This window comes from Drosophila biarmipes, chromosome 2R (genome assembly GCF_025231255.1).
Source record: "Drosophila biarmipes strain raj3 chromosome 2R, RU_DBia_V1.1, whole genome shotgun sequence".
Taxonomy (NCBI): domain Eukaryota; kingdom Metazoa; phylum Arthropoda; class Insecta; order Diptera; family Drosophilidae; genus Drosophila; species Drosophila biarmipes.
The window spans coordinates 4,063,033-4,085,964 of NC_066615.1; the positions used below are offsets into that span (position 1 = coordinate 4,063,033).

At 46.5% G+C, this 22,932-nt stretch overlaps 7 protein-coding genes across 8 annotated transcripts; 5 read left to right on the forward strand and 2 right to left on the reverse strand.

The window, feature by feature from the left end:
* Nucleotides 1-360: 360 nt before the first annotated feature.
* On the reverse strand, nt 361-999 carry LOC108029447 (uncharacterized). Its single transcript, XM_017101698.3, has 2 exons — nt 620-999; nt 361-567 (listed from the first exon to the last, which is right to left on the reverse strand). Exons 1-2 carry the CDS (start codon nt 885-887, stop codon nt 416-418), a joined length of 420 nt encoding a protein of 139 aa, XP_016957187.1. The 5' UTR covers nt 888-999; the 3' UTR covers nt 361-415.
* A 125-nt stretch (nt 1,000-1,124) lies between these two features.
* Nucleotides 1,125-1,675, forward strand: LOC127011071 (uncharacterized). The gene is made up of 2 exons (XM_050888207.1): nt 1,125-1,376; nt 1,491-1,675. Exons 1-2 carry the CDS (start codon nt 1,125-1,127, stop codon nt 1,578-1,580), a joined length of 342 nt encoding a protein of 113 aa, XP_050744164.1. The 3' UTR covers nt 1,581-1,675.
* Nucleotides 1,676-9,726: 8,051 nt separating this feature from the next.
* On the forward strand, nt 9,727-11,034 carry LOC108029773 (epimerase family protein SDR39U1). The gene is made up of 4 exons (XM_017102282.3): nt 9,727-9,847; nt 9,910-10,352; nt 10,412-10,642; nt 10,700-11,034. The coding sequence occupies exons 1-4, from the start codon at nt 9,814-9,816 to the stop codon at nt 10,895-10,897; spliced, it is 906 nt and encodes a 301-aa protein (XP_016957771.1). The 5' UTR covers nt 9,727-9,813; the 3' UTR covers nt 10,898-11,034.
* A 410-nt stretch (nt 11,035-11,444) lies between these two features.
* On the forward strand, nt 11,445-12,374 carry LOC108029774 (general odorant-binding protein 67). Of its 2 annotated transcripts, none has more exons than XM_017102284.3 (3): nt 11,445-11,564; nt 11,621-11,827; nt 11,885-12,374. In XM_017102284.3, the coding sequence occupies exons 1-3, from the start codon at nt 11,517-11,519 to the stop codon at nt 12,266-12,268; spliced, it is 639 nt and encodes a 212-aa protein (XP_016957773.1). In that variant the 5' UTR covers nt 11,445-11,516; the 3' UTR covers nt 12,269-12,374. The 2 variants fall into 2 exon arrangements, with proteins under 2 accessions (XP_016957773.1, XP_016957772.1); XM_017102283.3 differs by having other exon boundaries at nt 11,454-11,564; nt 11,618-11,827.
* A 196-nt stretch (nt 12,375-12,570) lies between these two features.
* LOC108029388 (uncharacterized) lies at nt 12,571-13,651 on the forward strand. Its single transcript, XM_017101615.3, has 2 exons — nt 12,571-12,940; nt 12,999-13,651. Exons 1-2 carry the CDS (start codon nt 12,577-12,579, stop codon nt 13,640-13,642), a joined length of 1,008 nt encoding a protein of 335 aa, XP_016957104.1. The 5' UTR covers nt 12,571-12,576; the 3' UTR covers nt 13,643-13,651.
* Nucleotides 13,652-13,756: 105 nt separating this feature from the next.
* LOC108029386 (uncharacterized) lies at nt 13,757-15,814 on the reverse strand. The gene is made up of 3 exons (XM_017101614.3): nt 15,372-15,814; nt 14,665-14,848; nt 13,757-14,606 (listed from the first exon to the last, which is right to left on the reverse strand). Exons 1-3 carry the CDS (start codon nt 15,442-15,444, stop codon nt 13,757-13,759), a joined length of 1,107 nt encoding a protein of 368 aa, XP_016957103.1. The 5' UTR covers nt 15,445-15,814.
* A 655-nt stretch (nt 15,815-16,469) lies between these two features.
* On the forward strand, nt 16,470-22,669 carry LOC108029664 (nucleoporin Nup188). Its single transcript, XM_017102091.3, has 8 exons — nt 16,470-16,587; nt 16,652-17,889; nt 17,951-18,060; nt 18,118-19,082; nt 19,141-21,211; nt 21,275-21,429; nt 21,496-21,709; nt 21,769-22,669. The coding sequence occupies exons 1-8, from the start codon at nt 16,562-16,564 to the stop codon at nt 22,600-22,602; spliced, it is 5,613 nt and encodes a 1,870-aa protein (XP_016957580.1). The 5' UTR covers nt 16,470-16,561; the 3' UTR covers nt 22,603-22,669.
* The last annotated feature ends 263 nt before the right edge of the window (nt 22,670-22,932 follow it).

The following is a 22,932-nucleotide window of genomic DNA, read 5'->3' on the forward strand; positions in this document are numbered from 1 at the left end:
ACTCATCGGGACCACTTACCCATGAACCACCCTTAGGTTTCGTAGTTATTTGAAGAACTAATTTTTTACGCTTTTAGTAAAAGTGTCTAGAAATAGTTATGAATAGAACCCGAACTCGGTTAGTAGAAAAAATATAGCTTTAACCTATTCCAGTTGGAGGAGCACCACTGTACTTAGCTTTAGGTGGAGCCAAAGTCGTGGGCGAATGTCGGTGGCATGTCCATTTTCAGAAATTAAGCTCTGTAAGCGGCTTTCATGGGGCTTTGCCTCCGCCCGTGCCCATCTGGCCACTTGGGCCATGTGGAGCTATGTGTGCTCGCCACTGGAAACGGAATTAAGATGGAGTCACTTTCGTTGACGACCCTTTATTTGATACCATCAAAGTCATCACAGTGTAAGCAGATTTGCCACTTGTTTACTTGTTGGAGCGTCGCCGGGAGTTGCCGAAGATGCGCAGGTGCTTGCTCCGGTTGAGTTCCCTGGCCTCGCGTTGACTCAGCTCGTAGAGCTCCTTCTCCAGGCGCTGGATGTGGGCTGCCATGGCAGCCGGCGAGAGAAGGCTCAGCTCTGGAAGAGTTTGTTGATAATTATGGAGCTATCACCTCGGCAGGGCACTCACCATTCATCCTGCGCAAGTCCTCCTCGCTTTCCTTATGCTGCCCACCTGCCGCCTCCTGCTCCTTGTCCTTTTGCTCGTCCATCTCCGCGATGATGGAGTCCACTTTCTTTTGATCCTGCTGACCTTCCTCGTCGCTCTCCCCATTAGAACTGCCGCTGTGCTCAGGCTTTTCCACCTCCAATTCGACCGGGTCCTCCTCCAAGAACTCCTCTTCGCTGGGGCTCTCCGCCTTAATGGGTTTCTGGACAACTTTTTCCATATTTTTCATGAACTATTAAGTTTTCAGTTCTGTTTTTCCCTCTTGTCACCCCCAGAGTTGTATTTTCGTTGAAGTACAGCCATGCCAGCTTGAAATAGCCTTATTGACCTTACCACCTCGCTAATTGAATATACCAAAACAGAAGGGACCCGAGATATTAACTTCTGTAGACAGGAATGGGAGCCCTGAAATGACAGGTCTAAAATCCATAATATTGGGCCACCCTCGTCGAAAGTTTCTCGCCTAATGAGCTGTACGAAATTAATTGTCACCGCAGGAGGGTTGCCATCTTCGGAACGAATGCGTAGTATGCAAATTTCCGGGCTTGGCCAGGGTTGCAGCCAAGGTCAGCCCAAGAAGCCCTGCAAAATCTGGAAGCCGGCCATTAGAATGCGTTTTCAAAGGACTCGGCTTCGTGTAAACAATCCATCAGCTGCCGTTCTCCACCCCGAGGAGGAACATCACCTCACCAGTCAAAGCAGCGTTCTCAACAGTGGCGTACGTAAAGACATATCCAGGGGGATAGGGATTTTTGGGATGAATAAATACCACGATTCCACACAGAAAGTACCTTTTTGAGAAATAATTTCAAAACTCAATATTTTCAAACAGACTTTCGGGACCTTCGGAACCCTGCAAATATTTCTCCACTACCTCCCTGCCCTTTGGCGCACGTGTCCGTTTGCTTTGGTGGCGGCTTAGCAGCCAAGGACTTGGACATGGAATATGTGTCGTGATAGTGACAAAGGGACGCGTGCTCATTACTCCCCCTGACCATGTGTTCCGTCTCTGCCAGTAGCTGCTTTACGGGCAAAGTTTTCGGGCCCGAATCGCTTATACTTGGGTCCGCGACTCATGCAAATTGAACAAGTTAAACTTTTCAGAGGGGTCGCGTTCGGCCCTTCCCGCCCCCCAAGAAGTACCAAAGACATTTTCCAGGGTGGCTGGCGTCTGTCTAAACAGCGTTTGCACTGTACAATGGGCCCCATTACGCTGCAGTTTATTTGCAAGGACTCGGCCTGTGCCCGTGTTATCATCCGCCCGGCACGTGCCACTCGCACCGGGGGCAAAGATGTGGCGCGGCGGTCCCACTTCTGTCTGCTGCTGACTTTGATTTGTTCGAATCGCTGCTTAATGGGTGTTTACATGATGCAGACAGAAAAACAAATTACGTTTCCAAAGGATATAGTACAGCCTTCTATTTTCATTCCAACTGAAGCACAGCTGCTAAATAACGTCTGTGAAAATGTTAAACATATTCTTTTCTGAACTTCAAGGATGAGACCTGATTTTCTCCTCTGTATCCGAACAAGCCGCCGTAGCCACTGTGACAAGAAAACCGCCTGAGGGCCAAACAACCCAAACAAAGGACCGGAGTGGCGGCCAAACAAACAGACTGCCAGACAGCCAGAAACAGAGGCAGAACTAGACGATAAGTTGGTGGCAGGACATTGTCCCAAATCCGGAGCTGACCCTCGACCCGACCGAACAAGAGTCCTTGCCAAGACTGCAGCTGCGCCGTTCGAACCGTATTTGAAGCCAAGTATTGGCCATTTTAATGAACAGCATTTGCGATTCAGCCTGCAAATGGCCCATTTAATTGGATTAACGCACATTTCCGCTGCGACGCTGGCCAATTTATCACAGCTCTATGTACGTTTATGTTTATTTATGTTGCACTTTAATTATGCGCCACAGTTGGAAGTGTGCCATGCGGCGAAGGAGACGCAGATGCGGATGTTGGCCTCGGTGCAGTTGATCTTGCTCCCTGCCTTTTGAAGTCTCCCAGCCCAGCTCTTTCTTTTCTCTCCTGACTTACTGGCTGATCCGATCCGCTGTGAACGGCTGTCGATTGCAATCGATACGATCCATAGCTCGTATACATATTTTTAGCACCGTCTCCCCGCTCCCGCAGAGATCTGACAGCCTGGTGCGAATATCTGATTCGGGATGGCGGGTAATTTGAAGTCTTGTTTGCGGTTCGCTAATTTCATTGCTTCAACGTCGACTGCAGCGATTGTCGTGTGTCGGTAACCGACACAAGGCGAGTGAAAGTAGCAGACCAATTCGGCTCAAAAACGTACTTTTGAGGCTTGAGTGTTTTCTATTCACCGGACCCTATTTTACATAACAGGAGGAAGAAAGCGCTTCCCACCCTACAACCTATATACTCCCGATCAGGATCACTAGCCAAGATTCTATAACCACCCAAAAAATCGGGAGCTCCAGACTTTCTAAACTCCAAAATCTGAATGTTGCCCACATTTTTAAAGATTTCATGAATCTAACCAACCTTTATGAAGTTCTGATCACAAATTATAATCGCCATCTCCTTTGCGCTCCCTTTAGCTGAGGAAAGGGTATTTGATGGTCGAGACACCTAAGATTATGACACTCGACTCTGACAATACTTTATTAAAAGTTTGGGAGAGTTAGTTGGACTCTCTAAAGAATAACTTTGGCATGCTTTATCTTCTAGAGTTTCCGTAACCCACAGAGTGGTCAATCATAACATAACATCCGCTTAAATCTATAATGCAAAAAACCTCTTAACGGGGTCGTGACGATCGCACCACCAACAGATACAAGTTCTGATATCAACTATTGTCACGAAAAATGCGTGTACATTCGAAGTAATAAATACACCCTCAGTGATTTTTACTTAACATATTTATCCTAAATTACCATTGACACTTCAAAAACGCCGCCCAATAGTTTGCATATCTGTATATCCTATTTGGCAACGGCAGGCTAACGAATGCGGTAAGAGCATTGAAAGAGCTGACCGACACAAAGGTGCTGCAGGTCAGAAAGCGACAACAAGGCTCATGGCGACTAACGCCTGTTAAAAGCTTCCTCCTATGACAGCTTATTATACCGCTCCACTGACTAGAAACAATGTCCAAAAAATACAAAAGTGCAACCATCCTAGGATCATCTAAAGTTAGTGGGTTAAATTACACTGGTTTACAGCCAAAATGCCCCAAGAAGGATGAACAGAAGGTGATGTTATTCCCATGGGCAGTGCGGTTAATCTTATGTTTCTAATGTCGCTCGAATCGACAATCGATAATACTTTTGGGATACCAAGAGGCGTCTTACGAACTCTAAATTGTTCTACAATTTAATATTTTCAAAGATTGCTTAGTTGTATCAATTATACTCCTTGAAGCCAACTCATTTTATCGACAAAATTAATGGGACATTATAGTTGTAAACTAAAACATATGCAAACACTATAGGAAATAAATATTTTTGACTTTTTTTGTGGTCTAGGGGTTGCACTCTGCCAGGAACTATCATCATCTTTCCTGGGGCAGTTTCATAATATTATGTTGTAAGCTAGTGTTGTGAGCGATGAGATAAATTTATCATCTAGCCCCAGGATTTGGGTTGCCTCAGAAGCAAGTGAAAGACCCCATTCTTGCTGTCAAGTTTGATACAGCTTAGGAACACCATGGACCTATGAATGAAGCAATGCCTGCGGACCCAACGACATGGAAAGCGGAATCGGTTGAAAGGCTGCGGCTCCTTCAATAAAACCTGCCACCGACATTCACTTCGGGAGTTGGAATGGGAGTGGAACAGACGGACTTCTCGGACACGGTTTAATGTCGTCTGTGCTTGCCGCCGACATATAGTAGGAATATTTATAGTAGATACTTATCTTGCACCCTTTCGCAGGACAGCGCGTCGGACTCCTTGAATTAACGGTCGCATTTCTGGCTTATTAATTGCCCGCACACACGAAGGCGGGTCCTGGGACAAAGTCTTCAGGTCCCCGTCACTCGCGTCCTTGGCGACCTGTCGCCACCAAATGCAAAACATAAAAAGCATAAATATTAAAAGCCTAATTAATTTTAGGCCGCCGGGCTGGGCTTACATTTTATTACAAAACTTAACGTCAATAATTGCACGTAGGCCGGCTGCAGGTGTGAATTATTCCAGTTCACCTGCCTTTGTCGTTGGAAATTGGCCGGTTTGTCACATGAATATGCGGTAAAAATGCCTAAATAATTAAAGTAATTTACAAGGATTTCGTAGAGAGCAGCTGCTGCACGGAAAAATACACTTTTGGGCCTTCAAGTTTTAAATGAAAGGTCCCAAGTCCTTTTCTCATTGTTTTTTAATGTTTTTTTATTAATGTTTTTTAGCTACCGATTTTTTTAGAGTCATGTTTGGCAACTAAATATCTTACATAAATAGTAAAATCTATCATCTGCTTATCTTGATGTTATATAATAATTAATAGACCCATTTAAGACATTTACAACTTCTTTTGCGTTGCTTCCAAACCAGCTATTAAATATACTTTCTTGAAATGGCATGCATGATTTTTTCCCCTGCACTTGCTTACAAGTCTTGGCGACAATTCACCAGGGCAAGTAGGCATTCCTGCAGCCTGACTCGCCCTTTCGACTGCCTGGATTGATGAGTGGTGCATTGCCCGGGTCTCCTCGAAAAGGTACCTGACATCAGCAGTGAGGACTGGGACCTTTGCCAAGCTCAAACAGGTGAGTCCGGGGCAGTAAAAGTGAACCCACTGCCGCACATCGAATCATTGGAGTCGGAGTGCCGCCGGCTGGTCTTCAGCGTTGCAGGTGCACTTTGTTTTAGTCTCCGAGTTTCAATCTTCCATTCACCGTTTGTGGCTATCAGCGATATTGATGGATAACGAGTTTTCAGTGCCTAGCCGGGAAAGTGGGTGAGTGCCAAGTAGCTGGCGTCGCAATTCGCTTTTCCATTAATTGATATGCGACCGCTCCGTCCAGTTGCATTATTCATAATGCAGAGAAAACGTCGGACACGCCGAGTCCCATCCAATTTCGATTTCCAGCAGTTTCCCTTTGATCTGCAACCGGGTGATCCCAACTGTCAGAAGCGCGAAGAGCATATCCCTTTAGGCGGCATCCGCTTGACAAAGTAAGGCCTTTGAAGAACTAGGTTCCTGAAGCAGCTAATTATAGTTGATTTGGTGCAACATTGCGGAAAGCGGAAAGCAGTTCCCCTAAAAATACAGAAATATCAACCGTGATTCTCGCACAGTTGTTAAAATTGATGGGCCAAACTGGCGCTCCATGACTTTTGACCCACATCGCCGACTTCTCGCCTTACCTCGCGGCAACAGTCGAGGGAAGATGCGTCACAATTCTCGAATGGAATGGGTGAATGGGGTGGGATTGGAGGATGAGGATTGGCGACCACCAAGACGCTGTCTGCGGCAATCTTTCGGCGGCGCCGCCATTTCGTCTGACCCAGTTTTATATTTCATGGCAGACAAATTGTCTGCGCGATATGTGCGCTCCACAGATTGTTTATGATGCTTTTGCACTTTCCTTTAAACAAGTCGCAGAAAACAACGAAACGTCGCAAAAACTTGGTAGGTCAGAGGAAATCCGAACTACAAATTTAATTATGGCCCGTTTGCTGGGGTGAGGAGGCCAAGCAATGCAATGGAGATGGCCACAGCATCGCAACACCTTGGCCAGTCCCAATTAGTTGGCCTGGCGTGGCCAGATTTCAATTAACGTCAAGAGCAATCAACGAACTTTTTACACAGTTTGTCTCTGGCCGGCTGGGAAAAGTTTGAACCCTGAACTTTGCTGCATTCTGTGCTATTCAATTATTTAAAAACCGAAAAACCAGCTGCCTGCAAGTTGCATAAGTTACGGCTGCGGTTATCCGTGCACTGAGCATTATTTCGGAATTCAGTTTTAACATTATTTCATACAGGAATTTAATGGAGAGTAGCATATATTTGTTATGATAGTATATCGTTTTGATAGAAAAGCTTATCTTGAAACGTAGACAAAATATGTGTGCTATAACTCCTGGTTTAGATTTTGTTTAATCGCTCGCTTTTTATAAGAGAGCTTTTTATATCAAGTAAATAAGTATTTTTTCTGTGCACAAAGTCGAGTTTGGGCGCAAAACTTGTTAGCTGCATCGCAATTATGACCGAATTATTATGCTGTGCCACCGCGATGACCAACTGTCAGACCCGGCTAATCCCCGATCCCGCTCATCATTCCGAGTCCCGGTCCCCAGTCACACTACCCCGATCCCCGCCAGACATGCCAACCGCAAGGCGGCAAAAAGCGACACAGAACGCACATAAAACTGCCAGGGAGTGTGTTGTGGAGTGCCAATGGCCAGTGAGATGTGGATTCCAATCCATGCCAGCGCCACCCACATGTTACACAAATCACTCGGGTGGGTGGATGTAGATGGGTGCATATTGGATGCATATTCCGATTTTCGTCCAGGCTGTGCCATTGACTTTGCAACTTTGTTGCGGCTCTGTCGCTCCGTCCGTTGTCTGTTTGTCAATAAAACAAACAAAGAAGTTTGTCCCCCAAACCGACAGTGCGCAAAGATACAAGCTGAGTATCCGTATCTGTGTATATACATTTGCACCGGAAGTGCAACTCAAACAGCGAGACACGAGGCAACTTTTCCGCAGATCCTTTCCATCATCGTTTCCATATTTTCCTTTTGTCTAGAAAGTTTTTCCCCTGCGCGCCACTCCTGTTTTTATCAGTGACAAGTGTCACAGGCAAGAGCGCTGCGGATATTAAAGTTCTATTGGCGGCGCCCATCAGCCCACGTTCATGTATCGATGATGGTGTCATCGGAATGCGCAGAGAAAATATGACAACCATTTATAAGAAAATATTTATTGTTTGAAACAGCATGAATATTATCAAGGGTTATGCATTTCAGTCCTGTACCACCTGATTAAAAATGAATAAACATTTAAGCCCTGCTATTAGTATGAAAAAATCCTACATGTAAGTGTGCAGATAGTAGTATCAACCTAATATTTTTCCCCCCAAACTATTATGCACGCTCGCTGGCCGTCATTCAACTGGCGGTACGTGATTACTGCCTGATTGCAGGACTAGATAAAAGCGGCAGACTTCGTAATTATGGTCCCAGCTCCTTTTTATCCCCCATCACTACGCCTTTCTCACTCAATGAAGCGCAATAATTGCAGTGCTTACTGCAAATTCCTTACCCAAAAAGCAAGCCGCGCCCACTTGGCGAGGAAGGAGGAGGAGAAAGTGGTGGTCGGTTGGTGCAAGCCGGCACTGTGTATGCAAATGAGTTTCCAATGACTTGCCACGAAAACAAAACACCCCGCAGTGAACCAAAGGACATGGCGTTATGTCGTCTGCTGCACTTGAACTTGGCCATTAAGTTGTCCCCATGCGTCTGCCGCTGTCTTTATGTGGAGCTGTGTGCATATCAGTCTGCCCGTGGAGTGAAAGCGTCGTAGCCACTTGTGTTAAACTTGGCTAGAGGCGTTTTATGCGAAATTTGCGTTTTTATTGGGGCCTCGGCGCCTGCTCCTTTCAACTTAAAGTGATAAGCGTGTTGCAATTTAAGTTCAAGTCTGCCCTTCATTTCGCTTATCGGTGCACTTTAAATGCTGTGCGGGAGTGACACTGACAGCACTCTAGACGGCGCAAGTCATTGGACATTTTCGATAGCGAATCACTCCAGTCCGCTTTTGATTAACCAAACTGGTAGAAGAAGAAAATTCTGAAACTGTTTCAGAGGGTAGAATATTAATTGAATAATTATACTTTTATTGCTGTTGGAAGTACCACCGTATTCTATAAACGTCATATTCCTTCTTTTTAATAGTATCTAAGGCTTTAAATAATCTTGTATAAATACTATTGGGAATACCACTTTTTGTATTTTTATGAATTTCGAATTAAATTTTATAGAAATCGGACGAGTCTAACGTAATGGTAAGGAAAATAATAAAAAAAATGATTACATAAAAAAATTGTTTTTTTAAGTTGAACGTATATTTTTTATTCTGGAATATAGAATATTTTTATTTTTAGAATTACGATTTAAATTGTACCAAAAAATCTTATTTTAATATCACTGAAGGAGCAATCCCTAATAATTTAACATGGTGTTACTAACATTGATTATTTCTTATAACTGCAAGGGTATAAAAACTTCGGCTTGCCGAAGCCAACTTGCTTTCTAACTTACCCGTTTCTCGTAGAGTAAAACGTCATACTTGATTCGTCGGAAATGATGTAACAGGCAGAGGGAAGCGTTTCCGACCCCATAAAGTATTTATGTTCCTGATCAGGATCACTGGGCGAGTCGATTTAGCCATGTCCCTCTGTATGTCTGCCCGTCTGTCCGTCCGTCTGTCTGAATGTCCGTCCGAAGATATCGGAATCTATAATAGGTAGAAGAGTCAGATGTAGATTCATGTAGATTCCCGGGCTTTGTTTCAGCAGGGTGCCACGCCCACACTAACGCCCATAATTCGCGGAAAACTTTAGGGCCACAGTTTTATGCTAGAAACAAAATTTTAACTTAAACGTTTTGGTCTCGTCCATACCTATCGTTTAAGCACAATACATAATACAACATCTTGCCTCGTCCACTTCAGCGCCACAAAATGTTTACTGAAATGTATTAGCCTTACCAATACCTATCGATTGACTTAAAAAATTTTGCCACGCCCACAACGCCCACAAGTGCCCAAAACGCTTAAATCTGTCTGTAGATGGCTCTTTACAATATCGCACTGCTGCTTACTTACCGCTTTTGCCCTCTTAAGCTGAGTAACGGGTATCTGATAGCGAGGCACTTTACTACAGCGTTCTCTCTTTTTTTTTCCATTTTCAAGATGAGAATATGCTATTGCTGCTATTGCTCCTAGTTGTTAAATAGCTTTTAGTTTTAAAGGTATAATATGCAAATCTAACATTTTGCCACTAAATAAAACATCCAAAAATTTGAGCGCTTACGGCTTGAAATTTGTGAAAATATGGCATCCACTATCCATATATACGCAGAGGTCTGGCAACCTTCTGCAAAATCAGCTGTGTTTGTTTACATCACGATTTGCGGAGTGTCGTAATTCGCAAAAATCAGCGAAGGTTTCGCTGATCCTATGATTCCGAAAATGTCGAGGCACGCCCTAATAGGTACGTTCAAAGGTGGAAACCACGGCCTCTGGCCAGGTGAACTAACCAGCATTTTTGCTCAGGCGGCGGCACCGGCTTCATTGGACGCAATCTGGCCAAACATTTGACACAAAAGGGCTACGATGTGACGGTCATTTCCCGGATGCCCGGTTCCAAGCGCATCACCTGGCACGAGCTGGAGAAGAATGGGATTCCTGGGTCCGTCAACGCTGTGGTAAATGCCACTGGCCAGAATACCCTGGATCCAACACGCCGCTGGACCCCTGGATTCCAGCAAAACGTGTGGAACTCCCGCATCAACTCCTCCAAAACTTTGGCTCAGGCCATTAAGGCGGCTCCCCAGGTCACCTCCTTTGTGAATCTCTGCGGTGTTAGTCACTATCCGCCATCGGAGTCCAAGGTTTACACCGAGGAGGACAAGGTGCAGGGGTTCGACTACATGTCCAGATTGTGCCTGGCCTGGGAGGAGGCTGTCCACACTGGCGGCGAGCAGGTCTGCAAGTCTGTAAGTTACTGCTGGCCAATCGCTAGAAACCCCCAGTACAACCACCTAATTTCTTTCAGACCATCCTCAGATGTGGTGCTGTTGTGGGACATGGCGGAGGAATGATTCAGTCCATGTGGCTGCCCTTCAAACTGGGAGTGGGAGGTCCCTTGGGCAGTGGCAAGCAGACAATGCCCTGGATTCATCTTCACGACCTGTGCAGTCTGATTCAGTACATCGTAGAGAAATCTCTGCCAGGAGTGGTCAACGCGGTGGCCCCTGAAATAGTTACCAACTTGGAGTTCAGCAAAGTAGGAAAGTCTGCATGCATATCAAAAGCTTTATTATAATACATCCCTTTTTGCCAGGCCTTTGCCAAAGCCCTCCACCGCCCTTGCATCTTCAGCGTTCCCGAGTTTGTGGTCCATGCAGTCTTTGGAAAGGAGCGGGCCGCCCTGGTGTTGAGTGGAGCCAAAGTCCAGCCCCAAAAAGCTATCTCCTCTGGCTTTAGGTTTCAGTATCCCACCGTCAAAGAGGCCGTGACTCAACTGACCCTCAAAAGCTGAACTGAGTCGACATTGAACGCGGCTAAACCTCTTTTTGGTTAAAAGTTGGCTGTACATTAGTAGATGGTGGTACCAAGCGCAAATTAAAACGAATTTCTGCGAGCGGGTGCGATTGACGAATCACCACCGAAAATATACCCATTCAATTTGTTTACTCATTAGTCATGTTCACCAGTATTTCACAATTTTTAGTGCCTCATTAAATGTAATTATTGGCCTAATTCGATTTAAAAAAACGCTCAAATTATTTCATTTATTCCGTCCGAAGGGATTTTTGTGTGGAAACAAGCTGTAATATTGCGTTGTAAGTTAAATAACACCGTGTGAATTGAAAATAGCATCCCAAGAATTAAAGGCAAGTGCGAGAGGGAGATGCGAAGATAAGTCCGATACATTAGGCCCTTTGCTGGGATGCTGGCCAGTTAAAATAATTGCAACCAAACTAAAATGGGAAGGCAAAAAAGCTAATTGACTTGCACACGCCGTGTATTCGTTATATATATACCCACATAATTATAATCATATATCAATGACTAGAGTTTTGACCGTTCGCTGTGTTCTATAAATTGAGGGCGTAGGTCAGTGGAGAATCAGTTCCATTTTGAGCCGCCAAGCGAAAATGCTTTCGAAACCGCAACTATTACTGCTCGTTGTAGGGCTCTGCCTGGTATGATCACCTGAAATCACGCGATTTTGGCGCGGCTATAACTATTCTATTAGCAGAATGCAGCCGTTTTTGCCGACGTGGACTGCAGCAAGCGACCGCCTTTTGTGAGTCCCAAAACCTGCTGTCCCATGCCGGACTTCGTAACCGCCGAGTTAAAGCAGAAGTGCATAAAGTTTGACATGACCCCGCCGCCACCTACGGATGGGGAGGCCAGTGGATCCTTTGAGAGCAAGCGTCGCCACCATCATCCCCACCCACCACCTGTGAGTAGCCCGGCAACATGGTTTTAGACCACAATAACTTAGACTGTGCCCTTTCAGTGCTTCTTCTCGTGCATCTTCAACGAGACTGGCATCTACCAGAACCGGAATCTCGACCAGGACAAGCTAAAGAGCTATCTGGAGGTGGTGTTCAAGGACAGCTCCGGCCTGCAGACCACGGCCACGCAGGCCTTCACCACCTGTGCCACCAAAATTGTGGAGTTCGAGGCCAACTTGCCTGCTCGTCCCGCGCCCTCTCCGCCACCGGGAATGCCCACGTGTCCCCACGACGCCGGTCACCTCATGGGCTGTGTGTTCCGAAATCTCATGAAGAACTGCCCGGACTCGATCCGAAATGATTCCCAGGAGTGCAGCGATATGAAGGAGTTCTTCACCAAGTGCAAGCCCCCACGTGGACCTCCTCCGTCCGCCGAAGAGATGTGAAGCACCCAAGAAACCCTCTTTGTCTGAAAACCCGCAATGGATATACCTCTCCCAAGCCAAACGTTTTATATTTGTCAACTTACCGCAATAAACACTTAAAGCTCAATATGGTTTCACTTTCCATTCCCTGATAGCAGCGTCCTTTGTGCCACTTATCACTAGGATGCACGTCTGGGCGCGCAATGAGTTAGAAAATTAGGTTTCCTCCAGGAAATTGCTTATCGCGCGCATGTGCGTGGCCAGAAAACCGATGGATTTCCTGGCTAAAAGCGAATCACTTAAGTTCTGACTGGGAAAGCGTTAGGAACATGGAGGAGGAGCTGAAGGTTTTCTTCGAGGACTGCCGACGTCAGGACTTCTCTGCAATGGAAATGCTGGCCATATGTAAACCTTTGATTTGGAGAATTCGCCTGGCTAGGATTACAAAATGGTGTTTTATCCTGTTGCCCCTGGTGGTTGTTTATCTGCTTTGGTTGTATAGCGACACTTTCGCTTGGTCGCTGAGTGCTGTCGGTCGATTGCTGCTCGTTCAGATCCTCCCTCTCTGGGATTGGACACCCTACTACAATGCGCAGTGCTTGATTTCCAGAGGCGAGAGTGTCCAGGAGCTTCCATCTCCATTGGATAAGCATGAGACCCTGTGGCAGAACTGTGCTCTGTGTGAGGCCTTGGGTGAGTTCAGTTGGCCAATGACCGCCCCTATATGATCATCTTATTGTTATCCATACAGAGGGAATAACAACTGCCTCAAATGTCAGTTACTCCACCGTGGAATCGGAGTACCTAGAACGCGGACTTCCAGTCCTTGTAACAGATGCTGGATTGAAAGTGGATGTCCTCAATCTTGTAGAGCTCATAGAGGATAAGTCTCCTCAGTGGATGTCCAGTGAACCCTGTGACGTGTCCAGTAATCTCTTGCTCAAAAAGTTTTTTAATCTGGAGGCGGCTCTTGGCAAGATTCGCTCGTGGCAAGGACAAACCTCAAACACTTGGCACCTACAGCTGAGAAACTGCCTGAAGAAGGCGGTAAAGTCCTCTCGCCTCTTCCTGGAACGTCCCTACTACTACCCTTACCACCTGGCTCCGTATTACTCCAGCTGGTTACTGGCAGTGCACCAGCAAAAGCGGAAGCAGGTGGAGATTTACGTTCGCGGGCTGGTTTTTGTCCAGCAACTGAGTGGACACTTCGAAGTGGTTCTGCAACCCAAAAAACCCTGCGACAAGGGAGTGTGTCCAAGCCTGCGAATGCGCTTGAATGCAGGGGAGGGTTTGATCTTCAGCACGGATATTTGGAGCATGAGTTATGGCCTGGAGAAGCCTCACAACAAGCAAACCTCACTGGCCAGCATATTCGAAGTCGAGTGGCAGTCGTAGACATTTTGATCAGTTGGCCGAAATTGTATTTACACACACAACTAGATACAGACAAATAGAAGCCTAAAGTTATCAAGAGTTACTGGGGGGTTCGGGAGTAGGAACCGATTTATCCTAGGCCCTGCGGCACTTGGCCTCTACGAGTTTCTGCAGCGTGGCCGTCAGACTGTTGATGGCATCGATCTTCATCCGCTCGATCCGCTCCTGCTGCACCAACGACATTTTCTGGATCTGCACTTGTTCGCGCTGCAAACTGCGCTGCAGCTCCATCTTCTCCCGCTCCACCTCCAGTTTTCTTTCGAAGTAGTCCTTCCACCAGATGTCATCGGGAACGGCAGAAGCTGGCCCCATACTTCGTGCCAGATCATAGAGCTTGCCATTGCCCTCCAGGTGCTGGCTGCTATCGCTGGTGCGTTCGGCTTCCGGAACATGATCGCCATCGTACTCCATCTTGGGCTGGCGTACCATTTCCGACATGCTGTTGCTATCCTCATCGAACTCGTCGTTGGACTTGCTGTCCATATTCATCTGGGTCTGCAGCAGGACCTGGTCCACAGGCGTGATATAAGGCTGTCCCTCCTTGGCTGCAGTCTGGGGTTGGATTTGCAGCTGCATTTGTGGGGTTCCGGGTTTTAGGGGTACCGGAGTGGGTTGTAGCTGTATAGTTTGCTGGGTGAGTCCTTGGATCTGGTTTTGTTCATTGGCAGGCGGGGGAGCCTGTGGCACATTTGACGGCTGCTGAGGCAGGTGCATGTCAAAGTCGGCCTTCTTCCCCTGCAAGTACTTGAACATCTCCTCGAAGAACTCCCAGTGAACATAGCCGGATACGTATTTCTTGCTCAGATTCTTGTTGTAGGTGATGAGGATGTTGTGCCACTTTTTCTGCACCTTGGCGGCGGAGTAGCGAAAGCCCAAACGTTGGAGTTGCCGGGTGCAGTGCAACCAAAGAGCTGTACGCTTTTGTCTGAAATGGAACGGATTTCTGAAGAAATCTGTCGTTTTCTAAGACCGAACACCCTTACCTGCCCTCTGTGAAGCTTCCCTCCATGGGACCTCGTATGTGGATCAGAGCTCTCGTGGCCTCAGTCGTCCAGGCCCGCTCATAGGGGCCACGACCCATGCTATTGGCTCCTCCCGAGGTCTCTGCCTCCTCGAGCAGGCAATCGTCATCCAGGTCGTCCAAGTCATCGTCGCTTATTTGATAGGCTAAAGAGAATGTAAAAGATAAAAGTGTTGTTATGGACTTGAATGTTGAGCGTTAAGGTAATAGGTATCAACCTTTCTATGAAACTATACACATGTGGAGTAACATTTAAAAAAGGACTTGCATATAAAACGAACTATAGTGATTTTATAGATAAACCTAGTGATGACTATAAACTTGTTGCTTTTGGGTAGCGGTGGCAACCCTGTCGGTCTCGCAGCATCCTTTTCAATCTCTTAGCTCTCTTGCTATTATCCTGCATTTTCTAGCTCTTTCTCTCTCTCCCTCTCTTCAAAGCTACCACCCAACGCCAGGCCAAAAAGCATCCTAGCTATGTCAAAGACGCTAGCTGCCGCTGACATACACCATGTATGATACATACATACATGCCTATGTCCTGATACATGCCACGCTATGTATGTGCACATATCCTTCGCCTAGGCTTGTGCACACCAACACTTATTTACTTTCCTGGCAAACGCTCAAGTTCCCGTTTTGATGTTATTTACTAAGTGGCAGACTTACGTTCATTCTCCTCGACGTTATTCCCATTACTGGGCGTCTGGCCGTTGCCTCCATTAAGCTGAACTTGTGCCATTCGAGCTGTCAGATTTTGGGCTTATTCTGATTTTCAAGCCAGCCTATAATGGATTCTTAGAACTTTCGCCTGTCAATAGTTATCCCGTACTAACAGGACAATTTTCGGGCTGCAGCTTCCAGGCGTCGAGAGCTTCGAGTGCGCCTACTCTCTCCGCGCTCTTTCCGCTCCGCTCTCGCTCGCTCTTAGATCTGGAAAGGATGGGGAAGCTGCGGCTAGCCCAGGAGTAGTGGTATAGTTTCCAAGGAGTGTGTCCTCTGGAGTGTGTCCTCTGGCTGGGTGTTTCGGTGGGTGGTATAGTGCAGCATCTGCGCACTCTGCGCTCTGACTTCGCAGGTCTGTTAGCCGTAGCCACAGCCTCACTGGAATGAATGGACAGTTGGAAGGTCTAACCGATATAGTTCTAGTCGGGCTGCACTGGAAGTTCGAGAACAGTTAGGTACTAATTAGGCCTTACTGGAATGTCAGGTAATACTAATGATGATTTGCCATGAACGGCCTGTCAGTTGGCATTTCTCTTCTCTACTGTCGATAGGTCTTCAGCGACTTATGAGTAAATATAATAAAACAGAGGTTTTGATTATTATTGCGGATGTACATATATAAGACAAATAAAGAAGTATCTTTTACTCTATAAATGTTATCTATAATTTTCTTACCAATTATTTTCTAGGGGAGAGAACAATAAGGAAGCGAAAATCATTTGTTCATTTGTTTGTTAAAGGAACATAACGCTGTGCTATATCGAAAGTTATATTCTTTTTAATCTTAGGTAAATTGGGCTAATTGAAAATGCCCAATGTGTTTAAAAAATGACAGAATTTTGTAAAAATCACAACAATGATTTAAGGAGTTAATTTTAAAGTAGAATATTAAGTGTATTTTGTGGTACTTTCATTTAAGTATACTTAATCTACAAGTTCCCATTGTAGGTCTATTTTCTAACGGACAATTCAAGAAAATGTTAACTATCGCTTATCGATATACTGCCAGAGCTACCATCTGTTTTTTCCGGCTTTTTTGGAGTTGCCACCATTCCAACGCTGCGAATTTGCGCGTGGAACACTATTTGTTATTAAATAATTGTAATTTTAGTTGTTAAGAGAGAGACGAAACAATGCCCACGGTGGAGAGGAACGTGATGTAGGTATCTGGAGTTTGGAAGTAACGGGTGCCTGAATCTAATCCCCTGTAATCCCACCTTCAGCACCGACTGGAAGCGCCTGTGGCAGATGGTCTCGGGAATTCACTATGAGACTCCCCAAGAATTGGTTCGCGAGGAGCTGATGAGCGTGGCCACCGAGCTCCAGGCCGGCGTGCTCCAATTCAAACCCAAGAGCGCTTCCAACGTCCAGCTGGGAACGCTGCTCAAAGAGAAGAAGCAAGAAAAGCTGCTGCCCTTCACCGAGCGACTTCAAGATCTACTGGATCTGGAATCCGCCCAGTGCTGGGAGATTCTGTGCTACTACCTCACCCAGGAGTACCGCGGCTCGGCCAGCCTACTCACCCAACTGATATCGACCGAGACAAATATGGCCAAGCTGCACGAGGACATTCGTCACTACTACTCCCTGGAGCGCATGATAGTCCTGAAGATCGTTAAGAACCTGATCGTGTTCCACCGTGTACCGAATCATCCCTATAACCAGGAGTATCGTGCCGTGGTGGAGAAAGTTACCCTTTCCCGTTTTAGAGATTCATACTTGGATCAGCTGGAGAGCCTGATTTGCGAACTGCCACCCAGAAAGCTGATGGCGGGCGAGTGCTTCCACTCCACCGAGCGTTTGATAGCCTGGTCGGAGAGGAACGCCCGCGAGATCAACGAGGTGCTGCACATCCTGCTCTTGCTGGCGGAACACCTGCCTATGGGCTTGGAACAGATCAAGAGGATATTTGCCGCATGCAAGCAAAACTCTTTCGGAAAAATTCAAAATTACCTCGACGACAACCAACCATACCACCAGGAGTTAATTCGCAGTCTAACCTACTCCGAGCTGGTTCTTATTCTGAAGTGCTTGGACTTTGAGAAGCCACAGGAGCACGCCAACCTTATTGAAAAACTGGTAGAGGATCTGCAGGTGGACATTGCCAGCATGCACCATCGACCGGAGCACGGCCCTTTACTACTAGTTTGGATGCTGCTACGTCTGCGAGGAACCAACGATGCCGACGACGCTTCTAGTCTGTTACGGTGCCGTCAGCTGGGAAAGCGAGCAGTAGATCTGAAGTGCTTTGTCCAACTGCACCTAATTGCCAGGCATTCTATGTTCGCCGATGACTCGATGCTCTCGCGGATTGTGCGCAAGACGATCTATAACCAGTTGGGATACATGTGCAACCTGTTCGATGGCGATGGCAGCTGTGCCCGTTATGAAGGCATCTACGAACTTCTCTGCGAACTTGTTTCCTGGTCCCATTTAGCAAAGGACTTCTGCAATCGGGAAGGTAGGTAGAATATTATACATGGTAAACAAAAGTTTTTAACCAAAAATTAATTCTAATCCAGATGATGGACCGCGATCGCTGTACAAAACCCTTTTGGAGAACTTTCCCCTAGAATTCACACATCTGTCGAAGCTGGCACAATCGCTGACAAAAGCTGGTCAAGGCAACTATGTGAGCCAGAGCCTGTTATAATTCAAGACGTTAGGCTAATTTATTTAATTTATACAGGTAAAGAGCCAGCTTGAATCTCTGCCCATACTGGCTCTCCTGTACGACGAGAATCTGCACAAACTCAGAGAGGTGGACGCGGATGAATTTGAGCTTATAGCCAGTGTGCGTCCCTTTCCGCGAATCGACTTTACCATACCCGCAGGAACTAGTTGCACCGCCATCCAACATCCCTCCGGCTGCTTCATGCACTTTCGCACACAGGTTAACTTCTTTGACGCACTTCACCACGAAATTAACTGTCTGCTTCGGGAGACGGGTAACCTACATGGTGACTTTGAATCCAGCGAGCGCATCCGTCATGTGGAAGCTGGTTTAAGATTTTTAGAAAGCGCCGTCCTGCTCAGTCAATCCATTTCTGGCATAAGCGCCGAGATGGTGCACCCCACCGAGATGTGCGTCGATCTGCTGCACAAGTTCAAGAGCGTACAGTGCCCTCCAGTCGGACTTCTTTCCTGTTGTTTAAATGTGTGCACAGCTCTGCTGCCCCTGGTGGACGAGGAGATATTTTCACGAATCAGCAACCTGCACATCCTGCCCACCATTAGCCAGGGATCCCAATATGACTTCAAGATGTATGCCAATGCCAGTGGAGTTGGCTTCGAGTCACGCTTTCTCGGCTCCGTCATTGATAACGTAGAAAAGAAGAGCGAGCGCTACGAATTTCTCCTCTCTTACCTCGGGTTCCTGCGCACATACACCAAGCTAAAACGGAATCGTCATATCCAAGTTGAAATTCCGGGTCTGATATTTTTGCTGAGGGATGTGTTTCCGCACTTGCACACATGGCACTTTCGCTCTCAGTTGGAGAGAAACAAAATCTACTTTGAGGTTCTAAGTTTCATTTGCGACATCTTGGACTTGTTTAACACCAGTAGTGGATCCACGTGCAAACAGCGCGAGCTCTTGCTGAAGGTGTGCGTCTATTCGCTTCTGAATTTGGATAATGGTCTGATTCTTTTGAGGTGCGGCTTCCTTTACATATAATCACAAAATTCTTACTTTACAATATTTCATCATCAGATTCGTAGGTGTTGGCAACGCCTATGTGCAGTATACCATGGAGCTAGAGACGAATTGGATGCAGCAGCAGCCACACGGCTTAATGATGCTGGTGCGCTTGTCCATGCGCATTCTAATGCAGTTGCTCCGTCTGAAAGACAAGGTATATGGAAGCAGCGAAAGCCTGTCGCCTTTGGAGGCATTGATATACACGCAACCAAAACAGCGCGATACCCTACGCATCATTCCCACAGTATGCAGCTACATGAGCAACATCTTTGATAGGTGGCTACCGATCTTATCTTGCCGGTTGCTAAAGAGAATCGCTCTCGAGTTCAACATGTCTCTTTTGGCTTGTTTGGATATGGAGGCGGATCAAATCAGATTGACCTTTATGCAGAAGTTGCCTGATGAGCTGGAAAGCGATTCCATCAAACTAGCCGTCCTGGAGCTTGTGGACGCTTGCATTGCCAAGCAGCCCGGCGTCACTGAAGCTTTCTTTAAGGTCAACTACGCACACGACAAACGCTCTCGCTCTTTCTTTGGCAAGGAATGTCTTCCCAATATCGGTGAGAGTATTGTCACCTACATGAGAGAGTTTCTGGATGCCCTTCATGTAGAACCACTGACCATACAGCAGGCTTTACCCGCCAAGATCATGAACATCTTTCACTCGCTCTGGAAACACAATCTGCAGATGCTAGTAGACGAACTGGTAAAGGATAAACAGTTTTGGCAAAAGCTCTGCGCACCGCTCTTCACCGAACTTCAGCCGAACGTAAGGATCTATACACAGCTCCTAAACATCTTATCCATTGAGGTTTACGCGGGCAATGGAAACAATGCGGCATTGCTGGACGTGATGAACAAATTCTTTCAGGCGGAGCAATTCGGGACCTGGCTAAACTACGTATTCAACATGCCGAAGGTTCCGGCTGGAAATAATTTGAGCTCCTCCGACGAGCTGCCCGACTGGATCTGCTGCCTGCAAGCTTTCAAAGATCTGATAGTGATTTTGCTGAAGAAACAGCCAAAGTTCATGACCATACCCGAGTCGCAATTCAAGCTGATGGCCCAGAAGTGCCTAAAAGTCTTGGTTGATCGCTCACAATATCTCGAGGACATGCGTCCGTTTATCATACTGGCTGAACTGTACGTGTTCCTTCTACTGCAATTTAAGCACTCGTACACAAACAGCGCGGAGGAGGAGCAGGAGCTAATGGAGCTGCTGTTGCAGCTAATGAATCGCATTTGCTCCTGCTACGAGGATCAGCATGTAAGGGCCAAAGAAGCATGCCTGGCCATTGTGACCAAGTGCACCCATCTGTACACCGATCTGCTTATCCGGGACTCGTCTATCGCCCTTCGCTTCCTTAACTCCGTCGTAAGCATCATTTGCAGCGAGCTTCAGCACATGGAGAACTCGGTGAGCATGGAAAAAACACAGTGCCTAAATAGTTCCGACAATTCAGATGGCAAGGCTTCCACCAACTCACTGATCCTGTGCCTCAACCTGCTTAAGGCCGTGGCCACCATTTTCCACAACGATGGTCCAGGAAACTGGGATCTGCCCTTCGTGTCGGTTCGGCTGTTTCAACGGCTCGTGCGCTGCGTCTCTAAAACACTACCCTTGTGTAGCAAACAGGTTCTAAGTGTCCAACTATTGGATGTCTTAATCGTGTTCGCTAAAGGTCACTGCTCCGTGGAGTTCCTGCACTGCGATGTAGGAGAGCACTTGTGGCTGAAACTGCTGCCGCCGAGGGAACTTCTACAGTCCAAGTATGAGTTTACTAAGCCGGCGGCGGCGGATGCAGAGCGCTGGACCGTGGAGCAATGGTGGCCGGTTTACGCTAGGGGTATCGAGCTCGTTACCATCATCTATGAAAAGCACAAGAGATGTTTCCTCCAAGAAGCTTTCCAGTTTGTCGGTATTCACGCTGTCTACCTGGAGGATGCCTTGCTACTGAGCAAACAATCCTTAGAACCGGCAGCCATGCAACTAATAAAAGCAGCTGTTACCTTGGTGGCCAGTCTTACAGAACACCACAAAGAGTGGAAACAAGACAACGATGCATCGCTCGCCAATATAATGGTGAGTTCGATTGTAATGGATCGTCTGATTATGATTTTAATCCGTGATATTTCCGATCAACAGCGTGCAGTACAGGGCCTCTTGTGTCACTGTTCATCTTTGTTCCATCAGCAAAGAAATCTAAAGTGTCTCCTGGCTGGTCGACGATCGCAGCTGGAAATCCTGCGCAGCACAGAGGCTATAATAATTGATGATGAAATCATCTCTGCTTGCAACGAGTGAGATTTTTAAACATTGTGTAATAGGGTTTTCAATATACTTACTGTTTTATTATCTTCTTGTAGCCTTACGGATATTATTATTTACTGCGTAAAGTCCTTGTTGAGATTCAGTCCTGATTTGATGGAACTATTGTGCTGCAGTATATACGACCCTTCCAAGTACTCAGCACTGCTAGATGTGAAGTTTGGAGCACCCAAGTTGAACGAAGAGAATGTGACGCTCACATTCGGAATCATTCTCAACTTGGTTAACATATACGTTAAGGCCTTAAATATGGTGCGTAGGTCTGAAATCGCAATGGGAGGTACCTGTATCTCACTCTATTTATTCTGTAGCAAAATCATGGCTTCAATGAGGTGCCCCTGAATACACTTCCCAATGTGGAGCAAACCGGGGACAACGATGATGCGGACATCTGTGTAGGCAGCCAGACCAATCGCACATTCTCCAAATCTCTGTCCACCGTCTCAATTTCGTCCGTCAGCTGCCCAGCCAGTGAATTGCTCTCCAACATGGACGGACAGCTTTGTCTGCTGGCGTTGGAACACCTGCTCATGCTGGTGGCTTCGCAGGCCATCTACATAATACGCTGTCCAAATCTGGAGACTCGCTGGAAGCAAATCGTGCGTCGGGACATTAGCAACGAGCTGGTGATCTTTAATGAATTCGTGCGCCGCAAGGTTATAGTGGATTATAAGGAAAACCGAAGTCCTTGGCTGCGACGCAAGCACGGTCACTACAGGCTGAAGTTCTCCGATCCAGCGAGGAGTTCCCCCAGTTCATTTCGGACCACGGATATTGTGCGCCGCAGCAACGCAACTGCTAATGAGCTGCGAGTTAACGTGGTTCGCAGACTGCACCTACAACAACAGCAACGCACACCTCCGCCTCACAACTTCGACATGAGCAGCGAGATGAGTCCCATAGCGGCACCTCAAGGAACCGCAATGTCCTCGACTTTGGACGCCAGAGACAGTCGGAAGCGTTTGTACCCCGCTCAGCAGGCGGGCGAAGCCTTTTTAGAGGACGAATTAGCTGCCATTGACCTGCAGTACTTCCCACCGCCCACGGAGAATGGATACTCTGAATTGTCGCAGGTTCAAATGGTGGAAGAGGACTATCTTCAGCTGATGTCGGCCCTCTTCAACGTGATGCCCCATTGCGACTGAGCCGTTTGTAATCTAGATTGCTAAGTGGTCTATGAAATATTAAATAAAGCTTGTACACTCAAAATAATTTTTTAGTTTGTTTTTCGAACTTTTAAATCAATTCTATTTTATAAAAGGATCAAGTTTGATGAGTACTTTTGGGGTTGTTTGACCTACTCTACAAAACGTATCAGCATAACGCATTAAACAAATGTATATTCCGTTTTATTAAAATTTCGAAAAATAACTTGTTTATAATTTGTGAGATAAAAATGTAATGAAAAGGTTTGCCGTAAAAATAAAATAGATCAGTTTAACATTTTTAGTTGGCTTCAATTATTTATGATGCTG